General features: G+C 37.9%; 1 protein-coding gene across 1 annotated transcript in view; it reads left to right on the top strand.

The window, feature by feature from the left end:
- LOC125961816 (UDP-N-acetylglucosamine--peptide N-acetylglucosaminyltransferase 110 kDa subunit-like) overlaps positions 1 to 23,143 on the top strand; it is a 97,463-nt gene extending 74,320 nt beyond the window's left edge. Inside the window, exon 7 of the mRNA XM_049700840.1 lies at positions 22,241 to 23,143. Coding sequence (XP_049556797.1) covers positions 22,241 to 23,143 — 903 coding nt within the window. The remainder of the gene's footprint in view (positions 1 to 22,240) is intronic.
- The last annotated feature ends 4,018 nt before the right edge of the window (positions 23,144 to 27,161 follow it).

Genomic DNA, 27,161 nt, shown 5'->3' with positions numbered 1-27,161 from the left:
CCTCTATCCTCTTGACAATGAAGGTGTGTTTCAGCTAGCAAAGCACCCTAGAGCTGACCACATTCTGGCAAGAGATATAGGATTCTTTTTCTTACTGGTGGTTCTTTATACCTGATATTTGAACTGCACTGAAACATGAACATCTCTTGTTTATACTGTATTAATGGATTTGATAGATGATTTTTAAAAAGTAATATGCAGGAAAAGAAAAGTAATATGCAGGAATTGAGCTGCCTTACTCTCAAGAAATATAATTCGATAGTGGTGGCTAAAACGATAAACAGTGTTTGCACAGGGAGTCCATATTGGATGTGAACTACCTGTACTCCCATTCGTCTATTAAGAATAAATAGAATCCTTTCAAAATCTGTTTTAAAGCGCAGTTATTTCCTTCTGACTCATTTAAGTTACCTGCAAGAAAAAGACAATCTCCTGAATCCTTGCTTAAAAGGCTTTTAATATAAAGCAGATAATTTTTTGCAACATTTCCCAAACTTTTCATTATCAAATTGGCTGAGGCTTCTCAACAATTATCATTTCACAACAATATCTCCATTTTCACCTTTTTAAAGAATTGCCCTCATAGATGTGCCCTTAAAACAGAGCTTCACTCTCAACATATTTTAAGTTTTGTATTCAAACAGTATGAAGAAAACAGGATCAGGGAATTCAGCCATAGAAGTGAATGGATTACTGACACATGCTACATCATGGATGCAACTAGGTGAAAGAAGTCAGGCGCGAAAGGCTCTATATTGTATGGTTCCATTTATATGAAATGTCCAGCAGTGGCAGATCCATACACACGGAAAATACTATACATTAGTGGTTTCCAGGGGTTTGGAAGAGAGGGAAATAGGGAATGACTCCTCAAAGTGGGTGTATGTTTCCTCTTGGGGTGATGAAAATGTTTCGTAGTTGGACAGTGGTGATAGTTGCACAACATTCTGACAGTAGTAAATTCCACTGAATGGTACAGTGAATTGTAAAATGATCAAAATGGTGGATTTTGTGTTATGTTCATTTTACTACAATAAAAAGGAGAAAGAATTAGGGAAAGACTTAGAGTATGGGAAACTAAGGTGAACTGGTCAAGAAAAAGACAGCTCTACTGTTCAGTGTTCTCTCAGCTCTCCCAGTGCATTGATCCTCAGCAAAAAGTAGCCTGAACTTGTCGATGATAGTCATTCAACACAGTCCAGGGAAAAGTAAATAAAATAAAACCCAACTCTTCTTCTTTAGCACATCTATGAAACGTTAACTTGCTGCTCAGCCACGTGGACATTCATGAAGACGTTTTACTTTAGGTGTCCTCTACTTCAGTACTTTACTCACAGCTCATTCACACATGTAGGCAACAGCATTCCTTAATTCGATGGAATCTGCAGTGCTGGTTGTGATCAGTCTCATGAAAAGAAAAGGAAGGAGGAAAAAGCCTCCACATTGACTTGGTGGCCTTGACGAAATGGATGCAGAAGACAGCTTGAGTGTCAAACTGGAAACTGTTATTTTCCTTTTCCTTTTCTTTTAATCTTTCCTATCAGGTCTCCTGCCCACTTCCCACCCCCTTCTCTCAAACAGGAAAGACACTAATTAGCTGCTTTTTTGTGTTTTTGGTAAAACAACTATTGTTTTGCGTTTCTTGTTGTTCGGTGAACATTATTGTTTTTACTGCCAAATGAGCTTCAGTGGTTGATGTAGGGGGTCTCTTGGGAACTTAACTTTTTCCAGTTTAAGTGGAAAAGCTTTTTTGTTTGAATTGGCTTTTACTGGGTGCTTCAAGGTTTGCTCTTGGCTCTTTGAAGGGGGACTGAATAGCACTGTGTTTCCTTTGAGGTTCCAATGAATAAAGGATCCTATGTCCTGGGCACTTTTTGTTGATTTTGCTGTGTGTCCTATCTAATAGCCAGAGGCAGATTCCAGGAAAATGACATATAAATGAATATAAGTAATCTAATATTTTTACAATTTGCTTTGGCCATACTCCTGCTCTTATTCTACTTGTAGCAGATGGCTTTAAAGAGCATTAGCTATGTATATATTAAAAATAATATAAATATACCAATATTAAATATTATATTGATGTATAAATGTAATATACTAATATTTATATTAATGTATAACAATTATGTATATTAATATATATTTTTGCCTAGCATATATACAACATACATGAGGAATGAAATGGTTAATATGTTCGTAATATTAATATGATATATCCTGTAATATTGATTATAAAACAATTATATCATAATATATAAATATATAATTATTATCTGATATAATACACTATAGTTAATATATTCTATATAACACAATATATAATGTATTAGTATAAGATAATTGTATTATATAATATAAATATAATACATATATAAAACTATATATCTTTTAGTTATACATTACAGATACGAGTATGTATAGCTATTTATAATTTTATTTACATAGGAATCTGGTCGTCATATCAATTGATGTAAAACTATGCAATATTTTCAATCAAATGGGCCTTAACCTCACTACCTACACATAAGTACTTTTAAAATCTTGAACCCTGTCTAACTCATGCTTCCATATCTCTCAACCTGCTTTTCTACACATGCACGTAGACACACATTTATACACGATATATATGTATACTACCACTTTTCAGTTCAATGTATATAAAATGTATAATGATATTCCTGTGTATGTATACAAATATAAATCAAAAATATGTGTATAGGTATGTATTTCATATGTTTATATAAATATATCATACAAATAATGTATGTGTATATAAATACATGACTGTATACATACATACACAGAAATATACTTATTTAAACAAAAGGGACCTAAATAAACATAGTTCTCTAAGAATAAAAATGTATGTCTCACTGTTTCAATAACAGTTTATAGTTTTCTACTGTATGTGCTTCTACAATTGTTATAAACAATTTCCATTTTTGTTGAATGTTTTAATATTTTGCCTTTTTTTTTTTTATGGTACGCGGGCCTCTCACTGTTGTGGCCTCTCCCATTGCGGAGCACAGGCTCCAGACGCGCAGGCTCAGCGGCCATGGCTCACGGGCCCAGCCGCTCCGCAGCATGTGGGATCTTCCTGGACTGGGGCACAAACCCGTGTCCCCTGCATCGGCAGGTGGACTCTCAACCACTGCGCCACCAGGTAAGCCCAATTTTTTGCCATTATTAATGAAGTTCTGAAGAATACGGTGTGCAAGATTACTTGAAAAACTCTCCTAAAAGAAAAGGGTTAGGTATGCTAGGTTAAATGTACACAACTTATTTTTAAGTGCGTGTTTGATTTTGGAAGTGTGCCGTCAAAATTTCCAGGACCCATGAAGGAAGGGTGGTACATGTGTGAGAGTGATAGCTCTATTAAGAGTGGATTGAAGATCTTGATAGCTTAGAACAGAAGCTGGAAATCCTGTTTTTATGGAGCCAAATGGCAAATATTTTAGGCTTTGTAGACCAAAGAGGCAAAATTGAGGATATTATTTAGGTACTTAGGTAACCATTTAAAATGTTACCAGTTAAAACGTGAAAATTATTTATAGCTCATAGGCCATAAAAAATAGGCAGCTGTCTGGATTTGGAATACAGGCCGTAGTTGAATGACACACCTGGTATAGAGACTTGTTTTTAAATGGCCATGACCACATGGGAGGCAGGAGGTAAGACTCCATCCCTACTAGATGGGAAGTTAGAACTAAACCTACCTATCCCTAGCTTCACCTTTAATGAAAGGGTGGGCCAGGAGAAAAAAGTATCTGCTGGCAAAGGGAGACTAAGACCAAATTCTCTTGGCCTCTGCTCTGGGTAGGAGACAGGTAGGAAATCTTGAGCATTCTGAACCGCAAATCTGTCTTCACAGTGTTTGGGTTGCAAATTTATTTGCGGTCTTGCAAACAGAAGCTAAGAAATGATCTTAAAATGCTCCCAAATCGGTGGTATTCCAAACACAAAACTAAACCCTTTCTGGAGAGGTAGACCTTCAACACAGGCCTACAGCGTTCCCACAGATAAAGTTTAGCTAAAGGTGAGCTCATGATCTAAATTTACACAATCATGAAGAAATCAGCTACAAGTGGATAGAATCAGCAAAAACAATCAATACCAGAATTAGATTCCCAAGGCCAATCATCAGGTGTTGGAATAATCAGGTGCCAGGCAGAAAATATACATAAAACTAGAACTGAAACAAGGAGCGAGGATGTTTTAAAAGACTGGGTAGGACCTTTCAAACATTTTTAAAGTACATGTCATTGATAAAGCTAAAAACTCGAAGGTCGTGTAATACAGCAGATTAATCGTGGAGAAGAGTTGAAATTATGCTTTTTTAAAATATGGCAGATCAGATTTCCTGCCTAGTTACATAAGTTGATTTATCTTAAGAAAATACATAGTATTTTAAAGACTTATTGGCTGTAAAATAAGTTAAGGGTATTTCAAAGGGCTTCTCTGCAAAGAAAAGTGAGAAGTAGCAAAACACAGAAAGTTGAGGGGAAAAAATGTCAATATATACATTGCTATAGGTGAACTAAACCTTAGGCCAGCAACTATGAGGAAGAGCTGACCCTGAGATAAGTACAACTAAGCTGGAATCTTCAAAAAGTTCAACTATTTATAACTAAAATATTTATTAAAATTAATAACCAAGTGTTTTAATTAACATCAGAAGAGTAAAACAATAAACCCTGAGAACATAGAAAAAATAGACAATAAAGATATGAGCAGAACTTAATAAAACAGAAAAAAGTATAAAATTGAGGTGATTTAGTAAGTCAAAAGAATATTCTTTGAAAAGATTTAGAAAAACACAATTTGATTAAGCAAAACAAAAACGTAAGTAAATACTGTACAGAAAGAATCAGGACAATGTTATAGCAGAGAGTACAAACACAGAATATATGAAATGCCAGTAAATTTGAACATTTCTGTAAAGTGGACAATTTCCTAGCTCCTAAAGTTTACCAAAACTGACACAAGAGGAAATTTGTAGCTGGAGTTCTTGCACCAGTAAAGGAATTAAGTCAATAGTTTACAAGCTTTCACCAAGAAAATACCAGACCCGGCCAGATCATTTGGGAGGTGAATTCTATCCAACTTCTATTAAACAGATAACATCAATATTAACAAAGAAAAACTTCTAGAGAGTAGCAAAGGAAGAATGCTCCTTTATTCATCTTATGAAGTCTATGTAATCCTAATAATGAAAATAGATTAGGACTGTAAGGAAAAAGAAAATTACAGGTCAAATTTACTTGTAAATATAAAAGCAAAAATTTTAAACTATGCTATTAGCTACCCAAGTTCACTAGAGTAAGAAAAAGCATGAGCAAGTTAGGTCATCCAATGAATGAAAAGGTAGTTTAATGTCAAGAATATATATCAATAGATTGAAATCACCACATTTTATTTCTTTCATCTGTCTCTTTAAAAAATTGGTAAGTACTTATATTGATCTCTCTTGTACTAGGCACTGTGCTAAGTCACTTACATATTTACTCCTTTAAACCTTCTATCATCCCTGGGGGAAAGTTCTATTTTGCTTCCATTTCTTAGCTAAGACTCTAACCCCCAGGAAAGTAAAGCAACATTTGGAAGTTTTTGTGGATGGTCAGTGACGGGACCAGTACAGGAACATCCAAAGTCTGTGCTTGGAAGCAGTGCCCCATGTTGACACTCACATTACAGATGAAAGGAAAGGAACCATGCACTTACCATATAGATTAAATCTCACATTACAGGTTAAAGGAAAGGAACCATGCACTTACATTATAGATTAATACCCACATAGCAGGTTAAAGGAAAAAGAAACATGTGCTTCTCTCAAAAGTTGTAAAGAAGGCATATCCATTTCTAAATATATTTCCCAATTTCTTTTGCTTGTTTTCTGACCTTTGTAGTGCATTTTGCCATGAGGAAAATTTTAATTCTTATATAATTAAATGTATCCTTTTTTCTTTGTATCTTAGAAAGGTATTCCTCATGAATAATTTATTTCACGTCTCCCACGTTTCTGATACTTTTACACTTTCATTATTTTTTAACTTTTAACTAGTTGCTGTATCTAGAATTTAGTAATGATAGCCATATTTTCCCACTTTTGTTGAATAATTTTTGCTACTGATCCAAAACATGAATTTTATTTTAATCTCAATTCCCTTATGCTCTCGCATCTAATTTTAAGATGCTTCCTATTCCGTTGTTTTGTCTATCTAAAACTAAATGCTCCCTAAAAAATAATGTAATTATAATATAATAAATATAATTAGTAAACATAATACAATATATAATAAATAACATAATATAAAATAACAAAATATAATTTACCATATAACAAGGTCAGAGGAGAGCAAAAGTATACAATCACTTGAAATATCCTCCAAAAGATATTTTATAAAATTCAATATTCATTTGTAATTTAAAAGAAAGGGTAAAATAGGGATTGATGAATGCTTCCAAAATAAGAAGAAATTATATGTCTAAAAGAGAAAGAGGTAAGTGATAGACTTTAGTAACACTGGCAATAAATGCAGGACAAGATGAGGATGCCTGATATAATGTTAAAGAAAAAGTATTATGTAACATTGTTTTTGCAGCACTGATGAATTCACTGAAAAGAGAATCTCATAGAAAAGAGTATCTCGTTCTTCTTAATGTATGTACACTCGTCCATTGCGTGAACATAACAGCTTATTTAACCAATATGTTACTGATCTGCATGGAAATTTCTAGGTTTTCATGGAATTTTATTATGCACAGTTGTTTCAAACACTAGGACTTCCTCTTATGTTTATATCTTTTGAAAGAAACACTATCTCCACAGATGATTTATCTGTGCTGGCTGCTAGCTGACTTTGGGTACTTCTCAGTTCTTCCCTTTACCTTCCTAGTCAATATGAAAAGGGAAGGCAAGAAGGTCTCCTGTTTAGAGACTGTAAAGATAGGTCTTGGTGATAAAGTCTTGGTGGTAAAGGCTAAAAGTATTAACCCAGAACAAATGTTTTTCCAGCTGTAACTGTGTGTGATTCCCTTGGCTTGATTCTGTAGAGGATGTAAGACAAGACTGTAGAATCTGCCCTCAAGGTGCTTCCAGTAGGATGAGCTAAGTCAAGTAAGGTGGCATATCTAATTCAAGACAAAATATCACGTCTCCTTTTCTCTCCTGGCAAAACTTGGTGGAGTGAATGTAGAAGTCACTGTATGCTTTAAATTAAAGCAACACAATAAATCTTGTATTGGAAGGTGATTATTCTGGTCTCTTTGTGGAGATGAATTGGAAATTGTCTAGAAGAAGGAAAATTAGGTTAACCAAAGTTAAACTCATAAATAATTGAGCATTAATTAAATATCTGTGGTCTATGTTTCTCTTTGATCATAATTTCTCCCAATTTATAGACCTCTTTGATACCTGATTAATCCTTGTCAAAGATGCAGTTAACAATGATTATTACTGTGTATTAGGTTTTGCCTGGGCCCTGAAGGAACTATCCTAAGTTACCTGCTATGATTGTCACTTGATTTCCTCACAGAGAACAATCAGAACTTCTTGTCTTAAGTGACTTGGAATGTGAAACTAGTTAGTCTCTTAGATACTGTTAGAGGACCCTACAGAGCCCATTGGTGAAAGTTTGGAAAGCACTGGGCTTCTTAAAATTGATTCTTGTAGTGCTTCAGGAAAGATCACTGAACCAAAAGGATAACGGTATTTCTGGTTCTGTTGTTAGTGTTCTCCATGGAAACATTGCTGAAGCTTCTGCACTCAATTTCCTTCCCCATGTGTGAATGTCACTGAAAATATCCAACTCCATTCTATCCCCATATAACTTCAGAAACTAAGCAAAATGAAGACTCAAAATTCATTTCAAATAATGAAATGAATATATAACGTAGAATGGAACTGGGAAAATACTTGGTTTAAATTCTGGAAAGTACCAACTATACAATTCTGGATAAGTTGCTTCATCTTGCTTAGTCTAATTTAATGCCCATCTCACAGGATGTTATGATGATTAATTTAATATCTTTGTATAACGTACAGTGTTATGTAATTTCTTGTTTTTCTTGAGTAAATTCATATCCTTAAGCAACTCACTGTAAACAATAGTTACTTACTTGCTTAAATTACTCTTATCTTCTATTATCAGCTGAATTGTGTCCTGCTCAAGTTAATATGTGGAAGTCTTAACCCCCAATACCTCGTAATATGACTGTATTTGGAGATAAGGCCCTAATAGGTAATTGAGGTCAAATGGGTGGGCTCTAATCCAATATGACTGGTGTCCTTATAAAAAGAAAATATTAGGACACAGACATGCACAGAGGAAGACCATGTGAAGACAAAAGGAAAACATGGCATCTACAAACCAAGAAGAGATACTTGAGAAGAAATCAATCCTGCTGACACCTTATCTCAGATTTCTAGCCTCTAGACCTGTGAGTGAGTAAATTTCTGTTGTTTAACCTCCTCAGTCTCTGGTACTTTGTCATGGCAGCTCTAGGAAACTAATACAACTTTTTATGGCCTCCTTGTCTCAAGTTGAAAGTTCAATATTTGGCATCATAGCTAGGAAACAAAAATATCATCTACATTCCTTGTTGTAGTCTTTCTTCCCCATTCTCATTGCTAGTAATTTCCATATTTGGGTCTGTTTTCTGTGCCTTGTAAACAGAGCGTTACGCTCATTTCTGCTCTTACTGCTAATATACAGTAAATGTGCAGATACCGAATAGATTTTGGAGAAGTGCAGCATATGGTTGGCACATGTGTGTATGTGTGTGTATTCATATAATTTATACTTTTTCTCTATTTTCTTCCTTTGGTGAGCTAAGATTCTCTGCTTTTGTGACTAGTACTCCTGAATACTAATCCCTGAATTTAATTCACCAAAAATTGCCAAAAATAATAATAATATGGGGAAAGAGAGAGTGATAGAGGGAGAAGAACAAACAATCAGGCAAGGGCAATACTGTGAATTATTAGGGTCTTATTAATAAGATTATGTTAGTCTAGAGGAAATGACCGTAAATATCATCAGTGAGCCCAGTTGGTCTTTACTGACTGCTAGACACATCCCTGAGTTCTGTTCTTAGTCTCCAACTGTGTGATTACTACTGTCTGGAAGTATTATTTGAACAACTAAAGGCACTTAATGGAAAAGGAATATGTCTTTAGAGAATCAACAGTAAGTTTTCTATCTGATTACAAAGGAATGTTGACTATCTGGAAACCTCAGTCATATTTGTAAGCAGGAAAGCATTGGCTATTAAAAGTGGATGATATAAAGAGATGAGCAGAAACTTTGGCGATAGGTATACCTGGATTTAATTCTCACTCCAACCGCTTGGCAGCTGGATAACCTTAGGCAAGTTTCATACCTCCCTGAAATTCACTTAATTCAGTCTGTAAAATGGCATAATAACTTATTATAGCATCCTTTTAGGAATTTTAAATCAGTTATTGAAATAAAAGTACACAATATATAGACAAGTATGGATTCCTCAATAGGTGTTTGACCTTTCATTTCTCCAGTATCCCACCCGCATCAAATAAAGAAAAATACTTTTTTTTTTTTCTTTATTTTTGTGGTACGTGGGCCTCCCACTGCTGTGGCCTCTCCCGTTGCGGAGCACAGGCTCCGGACGCGCAGGCTCAGCGGCCATGGCTCACGGGCCCAGCCGCTCCGCGGCACGCGGGATCCTCCCGGACCAGGGCATGAACTCACGCCCCCTGCATCGGCAGGCGGCCTCTCAACCACCGCGCCACCAGGGAAGCCCCAGAAAAATACTTTTTAAAATTTACGAATATTTCATTGTTCTAAAGTTAAAGCCATAAAAATAGAAATAATCAAATGGCCTACTGTCATACCATTAAAAGAAAAAAAAATAGGTGTTCATGAGAGTTCCATATTAGAATACAAGTTTTCCTTAGGCACCTGTTTATGTATGCTATTCTGCTCTTTACAATAAATAATAAAATTCAAAAGACTTAATTCCTCACTTTTAAGACTTTATTAGTTTAGAAAATTACATATTGACCTATGCTAAATTTTTTACCAACCCATGCTAATGAATTCAGTACAGAAAACAAAAAACACTGCACTCAAGCAAACTACATATATATATCTATATATCTATATCTACCTATCTATCTATCTATATATATTACTTAAATGCATTTATATCCTACCATGTCTCATAAAGCATTGTGGTAACTCAGCAAAATACAGACAATCAAATATAATGGCAAAAGCACTTAATATAAACAGGGCCAAGGAAACGTAGACAGAAGATGAAGAAAAGATGAGGGAAATTTGAACAGGAGGAAGTGTAGTTAATCGAGTTGTATGTTTTGGCCTTAAGGGTCTCTGTGTGGGAACTTCCCTGGTGGCACAGTGGTTGGGAATCCGCCTGCCAGTGCAGGGGACATGGGTTCGAGCCCTGGTCTGGGAAGATCCCACATACCGCGGAGCAACTAAGCCCGTGCGCCACAACTACTGAACCTGTGCTTTAGGGCCAGTGAGCCACAACTACTTAAGCCCACGTGCCACAACTACTGAAACCCCAGCGCCTAGAGCCCGTGCTCTGCAACGAGAGAAGCCACAGCAATGAGGAGCCCACACAGCACAATGTAGAGTAGCCCCCGCTTGCCCCAACTAGAGAAAGCCCATGTGCAGCAACAAAGACCCAACACAGCCAAAAATAAATGATAAATAAATTTATTTTTTTTAAAAAAGATTCTCTGTGGATAAAACAACATGTAAATAATTGGTTACAAAGCCACGTTATTTGAAGGTGCCAGACTGCACATTAACAGTCTGACACAAAGGGACAGCACAGGAAAACTATTCAGAGATAAAGATTTTTAAATCTTTGCAGTTTGAAACCTTTTAGAGTAAGTATAATGAGCTCGACACACATTTCAACACTCCACATGTTAATCACATGTTCAAAGTATGTCTCAAAGTCACTGGAAATAGTTGCGGTCTCTCTCTCTGATATGTAAAACAGATCTGTGATGTGTAAAACTCAGGAGGTATTGATATCCACTTTTTGGCATCTGAACAGGAAACAAAGTTGTTTTGCAGTGATAATAAAGAATGAAGTAAATGCAACAGTCAAATAAAAGACAAAGTACTGAGGGAATGTATTAAGAAAACGAATCCAACTAAATTCTGGTGACCTGGGGCCTACGGTTGTACACACTGCATGGAAATACCCCAGCCTAAATACTGGCATAGGAGGAAGGGTACTGCTAAGCCCATCACAGTATAATCCTTTTAAATGTCCCTTTCGAGGTTGTCTCCACTCAACACTGAGTATAGGATATCTTCCCATCAGGCAGAAACACTGGCTGCGCAATGATTGACCAAGAAATTAACACACTAATGAATAAATGATGCTAATTTATTTCTATCCCTGACAACGGGAAACAGCACACCCTCTGTGTCAATGGTATGTCCTCTTTCCCACTTTTCTAAATGGTCAATTATGTTTTTCCCTTCATTGCTTTATATCATGTGTGGCAGGCATGATGGGAAATGGCTACCAATGTTTCTGTTATTGATTTCTACCTTCATTTCACTGTGGCTAAAGAAGATACTTTGTATGATTTCAGTTTCTTAAAAATGTTTTGGTACTTGTATTGTGGCGTAACATATGGTCTTTCCTGGAGAATGTTCCATGTGTACTTGAGAAAAATGTGTATTCTGCTGTTGTTGAGTGGAGTGATCTATATATGGCTGTTAGGTTTAGTTGGTTAAATGAGTTATTCAGTCCCCCTACCTCCCTACTGATCCTCTGTCTAGATGTGTTATCCATTATTGAAAACAAGGTATTGATCTCCAACCATTATTTTAGAACTATTTCTTCCTTCAATTCTGTCAATGACTGCTTCACATATTTGGGGGTTCTTTGGTACATATATGTTTATAGTTGTTATATCTTCTTGATAGATTGAACTTGTTATCAACATATAGTGGCCTCCTTTTCCTCTTGTGATAGTTTTTGATTTAAAGTTTATTTTGTGTGATATTAACGTAGCCATCCCAGATCTATCTTCCTTCCTTGCTTCCTTCCTTCCTTCCTTCCTTTCTTTTCCTCTCTCTCTCTTTCTTTCTTTTTGTTAGTATTTCCATGGGATATTTTATTCTGTGCTTTAACTTTCAACCAACTTGTGTCTCTTGAAATCAAGTGAGTTTTGTGCGGACAGCATAAACTTGGATTATGGTTGTTTTTGAAGTCCATTCTGCCAATATTTATCTTTTTATTGGAGAGCTTAATCCACTTACTTTTTCAAAAATTACTTATGAGGAGGAACTTAATTCTGTCTGTTTCCTGGTTGTTTTCTGTATGTCTTATGCATTTTTTGCCCCTCATTTACTCCATTACTGACTTCTTCTGTGCTTAGCCGATTTTGTTGTAGTGAACTCTTGATTCCTTTTCCATTTCTTTTTGCATAAAGTCTATTGATATTTTCTTTGTGGTTATCAAGAAGATTACATTTACCCTTCAAAAGTTCAATCAATATCATTTGAATTGAAACCAACTTCAATAGCACACAGAAACTCTGTTCCTCTACAGTTCCATTCCTCCTCTTTACATTATTGTTGTCAAAAATTACACCTTTATACTTTGTGAGCTCAATAACATGGATTTATTATTATTTTCTGCATTTCTTTTTTCAATCATGTAAGAAATAAAAAGTAGAGTTACAAGCCAGTAGCACAATACTGGCTTTAGTGTTTGCCCATGTATTTATCTTTACTGGAGATTTCTATTTCTTTATACAGCTTCGAGTTGCTGTCTAGTGTCCTTTCATTTCAACCTGAAGGTTCAATTTAGCATTTGTCATAGGGCAGTGGTAGGAAGTTGTAAAACAAACGCCCTCAGCCTTTGTTCATCTGGGAATGTGTTAATTTCTCCCTACGTTTTGAAACCAGTTTGGCCAAATATAGAATTCTTGGTGGACAGTTTTTTCTTTCAGCACTTTAAATATGTCTGGCCTCTTGCTTCCGTGGTTTCAGATAGGAAATTAGCTATAAATCTTTTTGAGGATCCCTGCTTTGTAACCAATTTGTTTTTTCTTTCTCCTTTGGGAGTAAAGATTCTTTCTCTGTCTTTTGGCATCTGAGAGTTTGATTACACTGTTTCTTGTTGTGGCGTTCCTTGAGTTTCTCTTAGTCCTGAAATCAGGCAAAGATTTACAGCAAGCAAACACATACTGAACCAGGGAAGAGGCAATTTGAAAATGGCAGGAAAGCTTTGTGGCATTTTTACTTGCCCTTGCCCCATCCACTGTTAGTGTAGTGATGGTCTTAAAGTGGTGGAGTCTTGATGCAGTGATAGTCTTAAAGTAGCAGCAGATCATTCCTAGTATGGGACCCTCAATCCTGCTTCAGGAGGGAGCAGAAGAGACCGTACTCTCAGATTATTATGTGTATCTGTTCTAACCTGTCTGGGAGCTACCTGAAGGACTGACAGAAGATGCTTAACTCTGTCTTAGCTAACTTGGAACACAGTCTGGAAAAGCAGCGGTCATTGCTCAAGAAAAGTGCAAGGTGAACTAACAAAGCACAGATGGCTGGGGCAGAAGACTGTGCATTGAAATACAATAGACCACATAAGATGCAGGAGCAAACGTTGGGGGAGATTCTTTGGGAACTTAGAACATACAAAACGTACACATGTGTCCAGAGAAATTAAGAAAGCCACATGCATACTCAAGATCAGATGCATGTTCTGAAAACGTCAGGGGAGTCTCTAAGCTTTTACCATGGGCTGAGCCCTGAACTCAGTGCAGGTCAGCTAAATGTTGAAGGAGTGATCCAGTAATCTGCACAATGGGGAGAGGTGTGTGGTTTTGAGTGTGCATGTGGATGTGCTTGTGTATATTTGTTTTTGTTTGTCTTAGGTGCAGGAATTCAAGGACATCTCTGTCAAAACATTAGCTAAACATGAACTAAAGGAACAAGACTTCAGTGACTACATACGATAAGGAGTACGGTCATTGCAAAAATAGTTTGGAAAGGTCCCTAAACAAACAGACTACTACAGCCTTCAACAATCAAAAGCCCAGAAAACCCTGGGAAAGTGAGAGAATCTGATTTCCATAGACACCACATTGTAATATTTGAAAGCCAAATGTTCAACCAAAAAAATCACAAGGTGTATGAAGACATGGAAAAGTATGGTCCATTTAGGAAAACAAATTGATGAAACCATCCCTAAGGAAGCCCTGACTTTTCTCCATTGCATATTCTTGCCTCCTTTGTCATAGATTCATTGACCATAAGTGCATGGGTTTCTTTCTGGGCTCTCTATTCTGTTCCAGTGATGGATGTTTTTGTGCCGGTACCATACTGTTTTGATTTCTGTAGGTTTGTAGCACAGTCTGAAGCCAGGGAGCATGATTCCTCCAGTTGTGTTCTTCTTTCTCAAGACTGTTTTAGCTATTCAGGATCTTTTTGTGTTTCCATACAAACTTTAAAATTATTTGTTCTAGGTCTGTGGAAAATACCCTTGATATGTTGATACAGACTGCACTGAATCCGTAGGGATTCAATGGGTATGATGGTCATTTTAACAATATTAATTCTTCCAATCCATGACCATGGTATATCTTTCCAGCTGTTTGTGTCATCTTTCATTTCTTTTATGAGTGTCATATAGTTTCCTGGGTACAGGTCTTTTACCTCCTTAGGCAGGTTTATTCTTATGTATTTTATTCTTTTTTACGCGATTGTAAATGGGATTGTTACCTTAATTTCTCTTTCTGATAGTTCACTGTGAGTGTATAGAAATACAAAATTTATATATAGAAATCTATTGTATCCTGCAAGTTTACCAAGTTCATGTTTGAGCTCGAATAGGTTCTTGATGGTGTCTTTCAGATTTTCTATGTATCATGCCATCTGCAAACAGTGACAGTTTTACTTTTTCCTTTTCATTTTGGAGTCCTTTTATTTGCTTATTTTTTCTTGTCTGATTGCTGTGGCTAGGACTTCCAAAACTCTGTTCAATAAAAGTGGTGAGAGTGGGCATCCTTGTCTTGTTCCTGATCTTAGGGGAAATGCTTTCAGCTTTTCACCATTGAGTATGTTAGCTATGGGCTTGTCATATATGGCCTTTATTATGTTGAGGTATGTTCCCTCTATGCCCACTTTCTGGAGAGTTTTTACCATGAATGGATATTGAATTTTTTCAAAAGCTTTTTCTGCATCTATTGAGATGATCGTATGGTTTTTAGTCTTCAGTTTGTTACTGTGATGATAAGAGACCTAAGACAGCTACAGAGGCTAAGTGACCTTTCCTTCCCTGAATGGGTAGGTATCCTTGTTCTGCCTTCTAATTGAGTTAGTATCTGAGTAAAGAACTGCCAGGTGTCATTTAGTTCACAATACACTGCTGTGGCAATATAGAAATGAATTTGCCTAAGTCATTTGGCTTTTCTCAATTATAGTAAATGAATATACTGAATGAATACTTCAACTTAAGGAAATGTTCTTAAAAATATATTAATGTAGGCAACTTCAGTGGAGAACTGAAAACAAGAAACATTCAAGTAAAGGGTTGAAATAAAAGTACACTCAGTTGTATCCAGTTTCCTCTTGTAAATCTCTCTTTTTAATTTGAGTGGACAGTCACTTGAGAATATCTGACTTGGGGCTAAGGAAATCTAAGCCTTCTTGGCCACACTGTATTCTCTTATGTCATTTACTAAAGACACCAGTTGGGTTGCTGAAAAAAGCGTGGGAAAAATCAATCCCTCACATCCAAAGGGCGGCTCTTGAAAATATGTGTGTTGTTGTAGTTATTTTGCTCTTCTGGCCTCAGAAGTTCTAATCTTAACCTTAGCCCCTCATGGAGAGAGACTTTGTAAACCAATTCCCACATGACTCATTATGTGACTGTTGAAAAAGAGCAACCCAGCTCTTTTCCTGTGCTTTCAACCAGTCATCTTCTTCAAAAATCTGTTTGGATTGTTATACCTTAATCTTGCCTGGCAAGGGACTTATGGGAAGGTTCTTACTGTTTGAAAGTTTGGTGCCAGTATCTGCAAATAAAGAAGAAAGATGTGTTTATCAAACATCCCAATAGTGAAGGTGTGTGAAAGCAACTTTTGAAAAAGTTAATCTGTCAGAGTTTAGCCGTATTATTACATTTTATTTTATTCATTGAAAATAAATAATTATCAATGAATCCTTTCTAGATTTTCTAGTTTCCTAAAGTTCCCTGTATTCACATTCTAAGAGGAAAAATGGTATTTTAAGTCACTGCTCTTCACCTTATATTATTTATAATCACTCCTCGTGACTTCTTCCTTCCAAGAAACGTGATCATGAGAAGTGTCCTTTGTTTGTCTTTGTGGAATAAGTGATGAGGATGCATCCTGGAGACCTGTGAGATGTTTAACTTGTGGCATAATGAAACTAGGATGGAGAGTTCTGGAAAGATCTGGAAAGGTGGCTTGTAGAGTGTGGCCAGATGTGGGAGAAGAGAGACGTACAGAGAGGAGAGGAAATTTTCGGAGGGAGAAAATGAAACATAATTAAATAAGTTTTGTTGTGTGGTGTGGGATGCAAGCCTTTCTCTCCCCCTTTCCTTCACAATCTCTTTGTTAAAGACTCTGTTTTTCATTAGTTTTACTAAGATAGTATTTGCTATTTTGTTTGGATACTGAGAATGGAACCATGGGAAGAGTTACATTTGGGTTATCTCTGACTATCTTTAATGAAGAACATAAATATTGGCCACACTATCTATGCACATGCTATCACCATGCCTTTTTTGTTCTCTGTTCATATATCTAAGTCCTCTTCTTTCTTTAAGGTCAATCTCAAATCTCATCTGAAATGTACATTTATTGATAGATTCAACCCATAATGAACTGTCCCTTCTTTGTCCTCCTTAGGCTCTGATTATTTATAAAAACTCATTTTTGAATTTAGAAACTGTCCAATATGATATATTAGTTATTTCATCAGCATATGTTATATCCTCAACACAATTATACGCTTTTGTGGGGCTGGGATCATACATTCTGTAATTTTTCTCAGTACTTACACTTACTTTGATAAAACGCGCATTCATTCATCTAAACATCATTTATTGGGTGTTAATTAAATATCACAACTCAGTAAATATTGTCTGAATGAATGCATGCATGATTGAGGGAGTATGCAGTAGGTAGCCTAATGTACCGCCCAATGTGAGAAAACCAAAAACATAAACACAAAAGCAAGCCAAAAAGTGGACCAGGACTTTCTGTAAAATATCCTGCTTTTTGTTGGATGATGCCATGAAAATCAAGATGCTCCTGAAAGGTCTTAATAGCTGACCAAGAATAGTAAACAATTGAAATTCTCTCAGGCTTCTTCAACCCTATCACTGGACACATTTATACCTCTCAGGAGTGGTATTAAAAGAAGAGATTAATAAAGCTTTTATAGATGAGTTGATAAATCTCTAAAGATTTAAGTCTTCATTGCCTGCTAGGTTTTCTCTATTTTGGGTTTCCAAAAGATTTCAATAAACCACAAGATAATTAAAAATTAGACATTATCTTTCTTACCTTGACGTTTTTTGATGGTAAACACCTTTTTATTGTCTCCATAGTGCTGCTCAATTTCCACCAGTACAGTACTTAAGTGAATTTTGCTCTGGATGGTGGGATATGTAAGATGTAAATGAATTGTTTGTATATGTTTTAGAATTCTTCAAAAGGGCCTGGCCATGGAAATGCATTGAATATTACTTAAATAACTAAAGTAACTTCCTGAGAATTATTATTCTAGTCTGGTTAGGATACTCTCTGCTCTGGTTTGTTAAAATTTCCCTTTAGAGTGGTTTTAATTTTGTTTCTGATAGGGTCCTAGGATTTATTGCCACACCCATCCTGCATCTGTTTTTCTTTGAATTACTCTCCTTGCAGTTTCTGATTCATACAGGGCCTTACAGGTTAGTGACAACCTGGCCATCACAACGCTGGGAAGGACAGGCCTACTTTTCAGAGGTGTTGATGTTTTCTGTACCTGAAGGTTTTCAAGAGATATCAATCTTCCTCACCACCTCCCTTGGCCCTCTTAATGGACTAAGCAGTTCCTCGTGAAATTTCTGTAGGATATCTGTACCAACTTCTCAATATTGTTCCATCCTGAGTCTAAATTCCTGGCCTCAAAGTAATGTTAGATTTCTAGCTCCAGCCCCTATTTACATAAGGCCTATACTAAGGAACGGAACCCACAGACATCAGTCCGCTCTTCTTTCTCTGGATTTAATTTCTCTGTTACTTTCTGAAACATGCAGGTGTTCCTTTCTTTCTTTTAATCTCTGCTATGTGCTTTTAACTTTTTCAAAATTGACCCAGAATTTACGTGTGTCTCCAGTAAGAGTACATTAAATTGAGCTTAGTCTGCTATTCTACTGGCATATTTGAGACCCAGATAATTTGCTACTTAACTGGATTCAATGACCTGCATATTTCAGGCATCTAAAACTCACCATGTTCCAAATTTCCCTCCTTATAGTTAGTAATTTTCTTGGGAATCTGGATGAGATTAAATGGAATAAAGTTAGTGAGTGGCCCAGGAATGCCTGAAAGTTTGTTTGTCAGAGTGGCCAGGGAAAGTTAAGCAAGGAAGAAAAGCAAATGAAAAACAGAATCCCATTATTATGGCTGAGTTTACTCCCAGGATTCCATGCAGAGCTCTCTGTAGAGCTGGATTGGGTTATAACTTATGCCAGAGCTCTACGTGGGGCTGACACCATCTCATGCCAAGCTCTCAGTTCTGGGCTAATGTCATCTCTGGTCCACTCTGTGGAGTGGAAACTTTGGAGGAATGGCCAATGTGTTCCGCGGCGTAGGAAGAGGGAAATTGTGAATGTGACTTTCTAAATTGTGGAGGAACTAACCACTGTAAATGTGCCTTGAACTATGTTGTTTAATTTGACCAGTCAGATCAATGACTTTCCCCTTGAATGAAATGCTGCTACGTATATGAGCAGAAAAACAAAACTGGTATAAGGAACAGATAGCTAGTGGGAAGCAGCCACATAGCACAGGGAGATCCGCTCGGTGCTTTGTGACCACCTAGAGGGGTGGGATAGGGAGGGTGGGAGGGAGGGAGATGCAAGAGGGAAGAGATATGGGGACATATGTATAACTGATTTACTTTGTTATAAAGCAGAAACTAACACACCATTGTAAAGCAATTATACTCCAATAAAGATGTTACAAAAAAAACTGGTATAAGGAGATGGAGAGACTGGGAGTCTTATTTTCCCACCAATTAACTTTGCCTCTGACCATGACCTTCCCTTTGAGTCTCCTAGACCTTGGGGATGATCGCAGCCCCTTGGGTTGGGTGACGGCAACCCCATCTTCACTAGAACCTCTATAGTTAACTTTGATTTTTCCCACTCCGTCTATCCATCCCATGTGTGCAGTCAGACATTTGATCTTGGACTTTTCCTGACAAAATATGCTTGAATATAACCATTTCTTTTCACTCCCACTGCTACTGCTATTGTCACTGCCTTAACTAGGGCTTTATCTTTAAGTTCTTTATATAAATATATAAATATCTATATATAAATATAATATACAAATAAATAAAATATATTAATTCTGGTGATTTTAAAGTCTTTTCTTGATAAAGACTTTTTGTGATAAAGATACACAATATCTTATATAAATATTTTTGTATTATCTGTTCTTTTCTTAGAAGTTTAGTCATATGATTCTATCTCTTGGTTTGTCTAGAACTTTTTGATTGAATGCTGGCTATTTTATTTGGCTTTTTTTGTTTTTCTCAGTGGAAACATTGTTTTGCTTCAAAATATTTTATTCTACCTGGAAGTAGCAAATCTTCAAATTACAATTTTTTAAATGCTTTCAATTATCAATACTATAGGTGTCACAAAATCTAGAAAAATGACATTTAAAAATGAACTACTGCCAGATGTGTCTCTATAAAACTTTTCCCCCACTCTTTTAGCTATATGTTCTTTAACTGCCTCCTCATACGACAGTTTATATATTTTCGAAATAAAATTTTAAGAAATAAACTTTGTAGTGTATAGACATAGATTTCTTGTACCATGGTTGATTAGAATTTGCTTCTAGTTATTAATAGTTTAGAAAAGTTTATTTCAGCTTCACAATTTATTATTGATAATGTCACATTAATTTTCATTGTTAACTTTGAGAAAACCTCTATGGATTACTTCCTCATAAGTATTTACTATTATAAATGCATTACTGATTTCAGTACTGCTATAGGTTTGTGCATTACAGGGATTCTGATAAAATACTCATTCACACCATTCCATTACACACATTGTTGATGGAGTATATTCATTCATTCATTCATTCATTTATTTATTTATTTATGTATTTTTGGCTGTGTTGGGTCTTCGTTGCTGTGCGCAGGCTTTCTCTACTTGCAGAGAGTGAGGGCTACTCTTTGTTGCGGTGCACAGGCTTCTCATTGCGGTGGCTTCTCTTGTTGCAGAGCACGAGCGCTAGACACGCAGGATTCAGTAGTTGTGGCTCGCAGGCTCAGTAGTTGTGGCTCACGGGCTCTAGAGCGCAGGCAGTGTAGTTGTGGCACCACGGCTTAGTTGCTCCGTGGCATGTGGGATCTTCCCGGACCAGGGCTTGAACCCTTGTCCCCTGCATTGGCAGGTGGCTTCTTAACCACTGCGCCATCAGGGAAGCCTCTGGAGTATATTCTTGACAGAAGAAAATTTCCGTTTTGACTAAGCATTGATAAAACTGAATCTTTGACTTATCTTTCACATGCCTGATGATTGAAATAATTTTCCACAGAATAGCTTCTGGTTTTGTACTTTTCAGTTCTTTTTTTCTTCTTCAAACGCACATGCTTTGAGAGCTCTGAAGTGCAAGACATGGCTATATTGTAAGGTGGTTTTTGTCCTTATGCTTCTGTGTCTTGTGCTAGTTAAGTCAGTAGAGTAGTCAGTATGAGTACTGGAAGTTATTCCTGTATTGGGATGGTATATAGTCAATTACATATGGCGGTGTCTGAAAATCACATAATAGCCTCACTTAAAACATCTCCTTAGGGCTTCCCTGGTGGCGCAGTGGTTGAGAGTCCACCTGCCGATGAAGGGGACACGGGTTCGTGTCCCAGTCCGGGAAGATCCCACATGCCGCGGAGTGGCTAGGCCCGTGAGCCATGGCCGCTGAGCCTGTGCGTCCAGAGCCTGTGCTCCACAACGGGAGAGGCCACAACAGTGAGAGGTCCGCGTACCACAGAACAAAAGAAAATCTCCTTAGCCAGATTTCAAAAAAGCCTGTGGCCATTCCAATATGATCCAACATAGCGGAATATGATAGAAGGAAAATTGGCAAAGAAAGAGACGCTGGTCTTACCTGATGGAAGTTAAAATATCTCACTTTTGACAATTTTGCAAAAACCTATAATTACGTGAATTAATTTCTAGGGTTCTTCATAGGACCTAAAAAGGAACCCATAGAGTTGTGGAACAACAATAGAAACTGCTGTGATGAGAAGCCCGGGCACCGCAACAAAGAGTAGCCCCCGCTCGCCGCAACTAGAGAAAGTCTGCACGCAGCATTGAAGACCCAACGCAGCCAAAATAAAAATTAAAAAATAAAAATAAATAAATTTATTTTTTAAAAAGTAATACTCAGGTTTGAGGCATGAGAAATATGATGAGAAATTAGCTAATCCTTTCAGAACTTTTAAAATATCAAACTCAGTCTCTAAGATTTTAGCATTATATACAACATTGGTTACTTATTAGTGGTTTGGGAAGGCCAATTTAAAATTTTCTGAACTTACTGTATTGAAATTCACAGCCCTAATGTTTTCCACATTGACTATATGAATGATGAAGTAAAGTCAATCATGTATTTCCTCTCCAACTGGGCAGAAAACAAAATTTTGAAAAGTGTTTGGACTACTGACTTTTGATTTCTTCTAAGGCAAGTGTATAGGTAATTTTTATTCCCTGATTAGGAGAAAAATGGTGGAAGAAGGCAGGGTTAAGAATTAAGATTTCAAGAGCGTGAGAGGTAGATGGCCAACTAGAGTTCCTAAGGTTTGGTGCATGTAACTGTTGCCGCCGCTTAAGCCTGTCAAAGCAGTGGTACGGCTGCTGCCCTCGTATTTGCTACCTCTAGAAACATTCTTGCCAGGAGTGGCGGCAGCGGGACTCAATTACCCTCTTTTATCACTCTCTGCAGAAGCTCCAGATGGCGTCTTCCGTGGGCAACGTGGCCGACAGCACAGAACCAACGAAACGTATGCTTTCCTTCCAAGGGTTAGCTGAGTTGGCTCATCGAGAATATCAATCAGGTGATTTTGAGGCAGCTGAGAGACACTGCATGCAGCTGTGGAGACAAGAGCCAGACAATACTGGAGTACTTTTATTACTTTCATCTCTACACTTCCAGTGTCGAAGGCTGGACAGATCTGCCCACTTTAGTACTCTGGCAATTAAACAGAACCCTCTTCTGGCAGAAGCCTATTCGAATTTGGGGAATGTGTACAAGGAAAGAGGGCAGTTGCAGGAAGCAGTTGAGCATTACCGGCGTGCATTGCGTCTCAAACCAGATTTCATCGATGGTTATATTAACCTGGCAGCCGCTTTGGTAGCAGCAGGTGACATGGAAGGGGCAGTACAAGCTTACGTCTCTGCTCTTCAGTGCAATCCTGATTTGTACTGTGTTCACAGTGACCTGGGGAACCTGCTCAAGGCCCTGGGTCGCTTGGAAGGAACCAAGGCATGTTATTTGAAAGCAACGAAGACGCAACCGAACTTTGCAGTAGCTTGGAGTAATCTTGGCTGTGTTTTCAATGCACAAGGGGAGATTTGGCTTGCAATTCATCACTTTAAAAAGGCTGTCACCCTTGACCCCAATTTTCTGGATGCTTGTATCAATTTAGGAAATGTCTTGCAAGAGGCACGGATTTTTGACAGAGCTGTGGCAGCTTACCTTTGTGCCCTGAGCTTGAGTCCAAATCATGCAGTGGTACCTGCCAACCTGGCTTGTGTATACTACCAGCAAGGCCTGATAGATCTGACAATAGACACAGGCGAGCTATTGAATTGCAACCACATTTCCCTGATGCTTATTGCAACCTAGCCAACGCTCTGGAAGAGAAGGGCAGTGTTGCTGAAGCAGAAGATTGTTATAATACAGCTCTCTGGCTGTGTCCCACCCATGCAGACTCTCTGAATAACCTAGCCAATATCAAAGGAGACCAGCGAAACATTGAAGAGGCAGTTCGCTTGTATTGTAAAGCATTAGAAGTCTTCCCAGAGTTTGCTGTTGCCCATTCAAATTTAGCAAGTGTATTGCAGCAGCAGGGAAAACTGCAGGAAGCTCTGATGCATTATAAGGAGGCTGTTCGAATCAGTCCTACCTTTGCTGATGCCTACTGTAATATGGGAAACACTCTAAAGGAGATGCAGGATGTTCAGGGAGCCTTGCAGTGTTATACTCGTGCCATTCAGATTAACCCTGCATTTGCGGATGCCCACAGCAATCTGGCTTCCATTCACAAGTATTCAGGGAATATTCCAGAAGCAATTGCTTCTTATCGCACTGCTCTGAAGCTTGAACCTGATTTTCCTGACGCTTATTGTGATTTGGCTCATTGCCTGCAGATTGTCTGTGATTGGACAGACTATGATGAGCGAATGAAGAAGTTGGTCAGCATTGTGGCTGACCAGTTGGAGAAGAATAGGTTGCCTTCTGTGCAGCCTCATCATAGTATGCTCTGTCTTCTTTCTCATGGCTTCAGGAAGGCTATTGCTGAGAGTCATGGGAACCTCTGCTTGGATGAGATAAATGTCCTTCATAAACCACAGTATGAACATCCAAAAGACTTGAAGCTCAGTGATGGTCGACTACGTGTAGGATACGTGAGTTCTGACTTTGGGAATCATCCTACTTCTCATCTTATGCAGTCTATTCCAGGCATGCACAATCCTGATAAATTTGAGGTATTCTGTTATGCCCTGAGCCCAGATGATGGCACAAACTTCCGAGCAAAGGTGATGGCAGAAGCCCATCATTTCATTGATCTTTCTCAGATTCCATGCAATGGGAAAGCAGCTGATCGCATCCATAAAGATGGTATACACATCCTTGTAAATATGAATGGTTATACCAGGGGTGCTCGAAATGAACTCTTTGCTCTCAGGCCAGCTCCTATTCAGGCAATGTGGCTGGGCTACCCTGGGACCAGTGGCGTGCTTTTCATGGATTATATCATCACTGATCAGGAAACTTCACCTGCTGAAGTTGCTGAGCAGTATTCTGAGAAAGTGGCTTATATGCCCCATACTTTCTTTATTGGTGATCATGCTAATATGTTCCCTCACCTGAAGAAGAAAGGAGTCATCGATTTTAAGTCCAATGGACACATTTATGACAATCGGATTGTACTGAATGGCATCGACCTCAAAGCATTTCTTGATAGTCTCCCAGATGTGCAAATTGTCAAGATGAAATGTCCTGATGGAGGAGACAACGCAGACAGCAGTAATACAGCTCTTAGTATGCCTGTCATTCCTATGAATACTATTGCAGAGGCAGTTATTGAAATGATTAACAGAGGACAAATTCAGATAACAATTAATTGATTGAGTATAGCAATGGACTGCCAACTACCCAGATCAACATTAAGGCTGCCACTGGAGAGGAGGTTCCCCGTTCCATTATTGTAACCACACGTTCTCAGTACTGGTTACCGGAAGATGCCATTGTGTACTGTAACTTTAATCAGTTATATAAAATTGACCCATCTACTTTGCAGATGTGGGCAAATATTCTGAAGCGTGTTCCCAAAAGTGTACTGTGGCTGTTGCGTTTTCCAGCAGTAGGAGAACCTAATATTCAACAGTACGCACAAAATATGGGCCTTCCCCAGAACTGTATCATTTTTTCACCTGTTGCTCCTAAGGAGGAACATATTCGGAGAGGCCAGCTGGCTGATGTCTGCTTGGACACTCCACTCTGTAATGGACACACCACAGGGATGGATGTCCTTTGGTCAGGGACACCCGTGGTGACTATGCCAGGAGAGACTCTTGCTTCCCGAGTTGCAGCTTCCCAGCTCACTTGTTTAGGCTGTCTTGAGCTTATTGCTCAAAATAGACAAGAATATGAAGACATAGCTGTGAAACTGGGAACTGATCTAGAATACCTGAAGAAAATTCGTGGCAAAGTCTGGAAGCAGAGAACATCTAGCCCTCTGTTCAACACCAAACAATACACAATGGACCTAGAGCGGCTCTATCTACAGATGTGGGAGCATTACGCAGCTGGCAACAAACCTGATCACATGATTAAGCCTGTTGAAGTCACTGAGTCGGCCTAAATAATGACTGTGTGCACAGGAGAATTACCCTGTACCTGAGCCTCAACCTTCTGGGGGAAAGGGAACTACTTTTTCCTTATCTGTACAATACCATGCTGCAGATGGGTGACAGACAATGATAAGAAATAGCACAGCCAGACTTGCTTCCTGCATGATCATGATCACGATAGGGAGAGACACAAGAGATGGGAAACTGCTGTTCCACAAGGAGTCTCCATAGAATTTTGCAGCAGCCAGGTGTCTGGAAGGTCTGGAAGGTAAGTCTGGAAGGTCTGATCTCCCTTGGTCTTCCATGGGATGGATGGTTAGTGTGGAAGGGAGATAGAGATTGCCCAGCCGTTTTGTGATTATCATGGATTGATTGAGTCTTCTGAATTAATATTTTTCTTTACATTTTGGGTATTGGAGCTTTTAAAAATGTTTGGTTTCAGGTATTTTTATTCATGTGAAGTGTGTATGATTCTCTTGAGATAAGCTTTTAAGCTAAAATATTCCTTGTTTTAGTTTCTGAACTCTACAGATAAATGGGGACTTTTCTAGTGTAGTCTTTTTATAGGTTTTGTAAACCACTTGAGCCTATATCAGTCATTTTAGTGTCTGACATAATGTTCGGAACTATCAGTGCTTTGTTGGTTTATAGATGATGGCTTAAATTCTTTTCCTGGTCCGTTTCCTTCTTCCCTTCCCCCCACTTTAAAAATTCTCCTGTAACTTGGCTAACAAAAAACCAAGTCTGATTCAAAACCTCCCAGAGTGTTTCTCTTAACCGCATCATCTGGTGCCAAATGAAGATTCTTAGGAGTGATTATTAATTCTGAAGGGCACAGTTGTGCTACTGTCACTGATGATAACGATAATGGATTTTTGGCCTAGAGTGCTGACCTATTTCACCAGTGTTTTACCGTTGACTGCCCCTCTATGCTGCTTCCAAAAGTCATAGTGTGTGATAAGATTTTTACTTTCATTTCTAATGTTGTCTTTTTTTTTAGTGAGTCCTGTTCTTCCTTTTTCTTTCAGCAGAAATGAAATCCCAGGTAAGTATAAGTATTCAAATATTTGATCAGTAAGTCACAGTTATCTCCAGTACATTAAATAACTTTCATCAAAGAAACATGTTATAGGTAAAAAGCTCTGAAGGACCAGCTATGTATATGATAATTATGTTTCAGACCTTCTAGGGTATTATATATAATAACTTGTCTTCTGGACGTGGTCTTGAAGTCTTTATGGATTCAGTCTCAGTAGTAGCGAACTGCACTGCTACTTGGTTTGGAGTACAAATTAGACTTTAGCCCTCCTGGAGGTTGAGTTTTTGGTATTGAAAACCATAGGAATGAAATTTTTGTATTTCAACAAAGGATCGAGGGCTTGAGGCTTAAACAAGGCAACATATGTGTGGGAAGCATTCAGCCTTGAGAGCAGGCTACGGACATGCCAGGCATGCGGCCGCTGCTCGAAGGGACTGTCCCTACTTGTTCCCCTCCTTATTCCATTCCATGGGAGATAAATCACCATGGCCCAGATATCAGAAAGAATGTAAAATTTGACAAGCAAAGCTGTCTCCCCCCTGCACGTGCAGGTTATTTTTGTTGATTCTGGGTTTATGGGTTTTCTCCCAGGGAAGTTAACCTTGAGCCGAGACAGTCTGTAGATAATGTAAACCACCATCTGGCAACCTTCCTTTTTCTAGTCTATTTAATCTGGAACTGTAGCATAATGACTTTGGAATTACTGTTGCTGTATTACCAAAATTTTAAACTAGGATATTTTTGACAA

The sequence above is a fragment of the Orcinus orca genome, chromosome 17 (genome assembly GCF_937001465.1).
Source record: "Orcinus orca chromosome 17, mOrcOrc1.1, whole genome shotgun sequence".
Classification (NCBI taxonomy): domain Eukaryota; kingdom Metazoa; phylum Chordata; class Mammalia; order Artiodactyla; family Delphinidae; genus Orcinus; species Orcinus orca.
The sequence above is the reverse complement of the archived record's forward strand: the minus strand, read 5'-3'. Positions and strand labels throughout refer to the sequence as shown.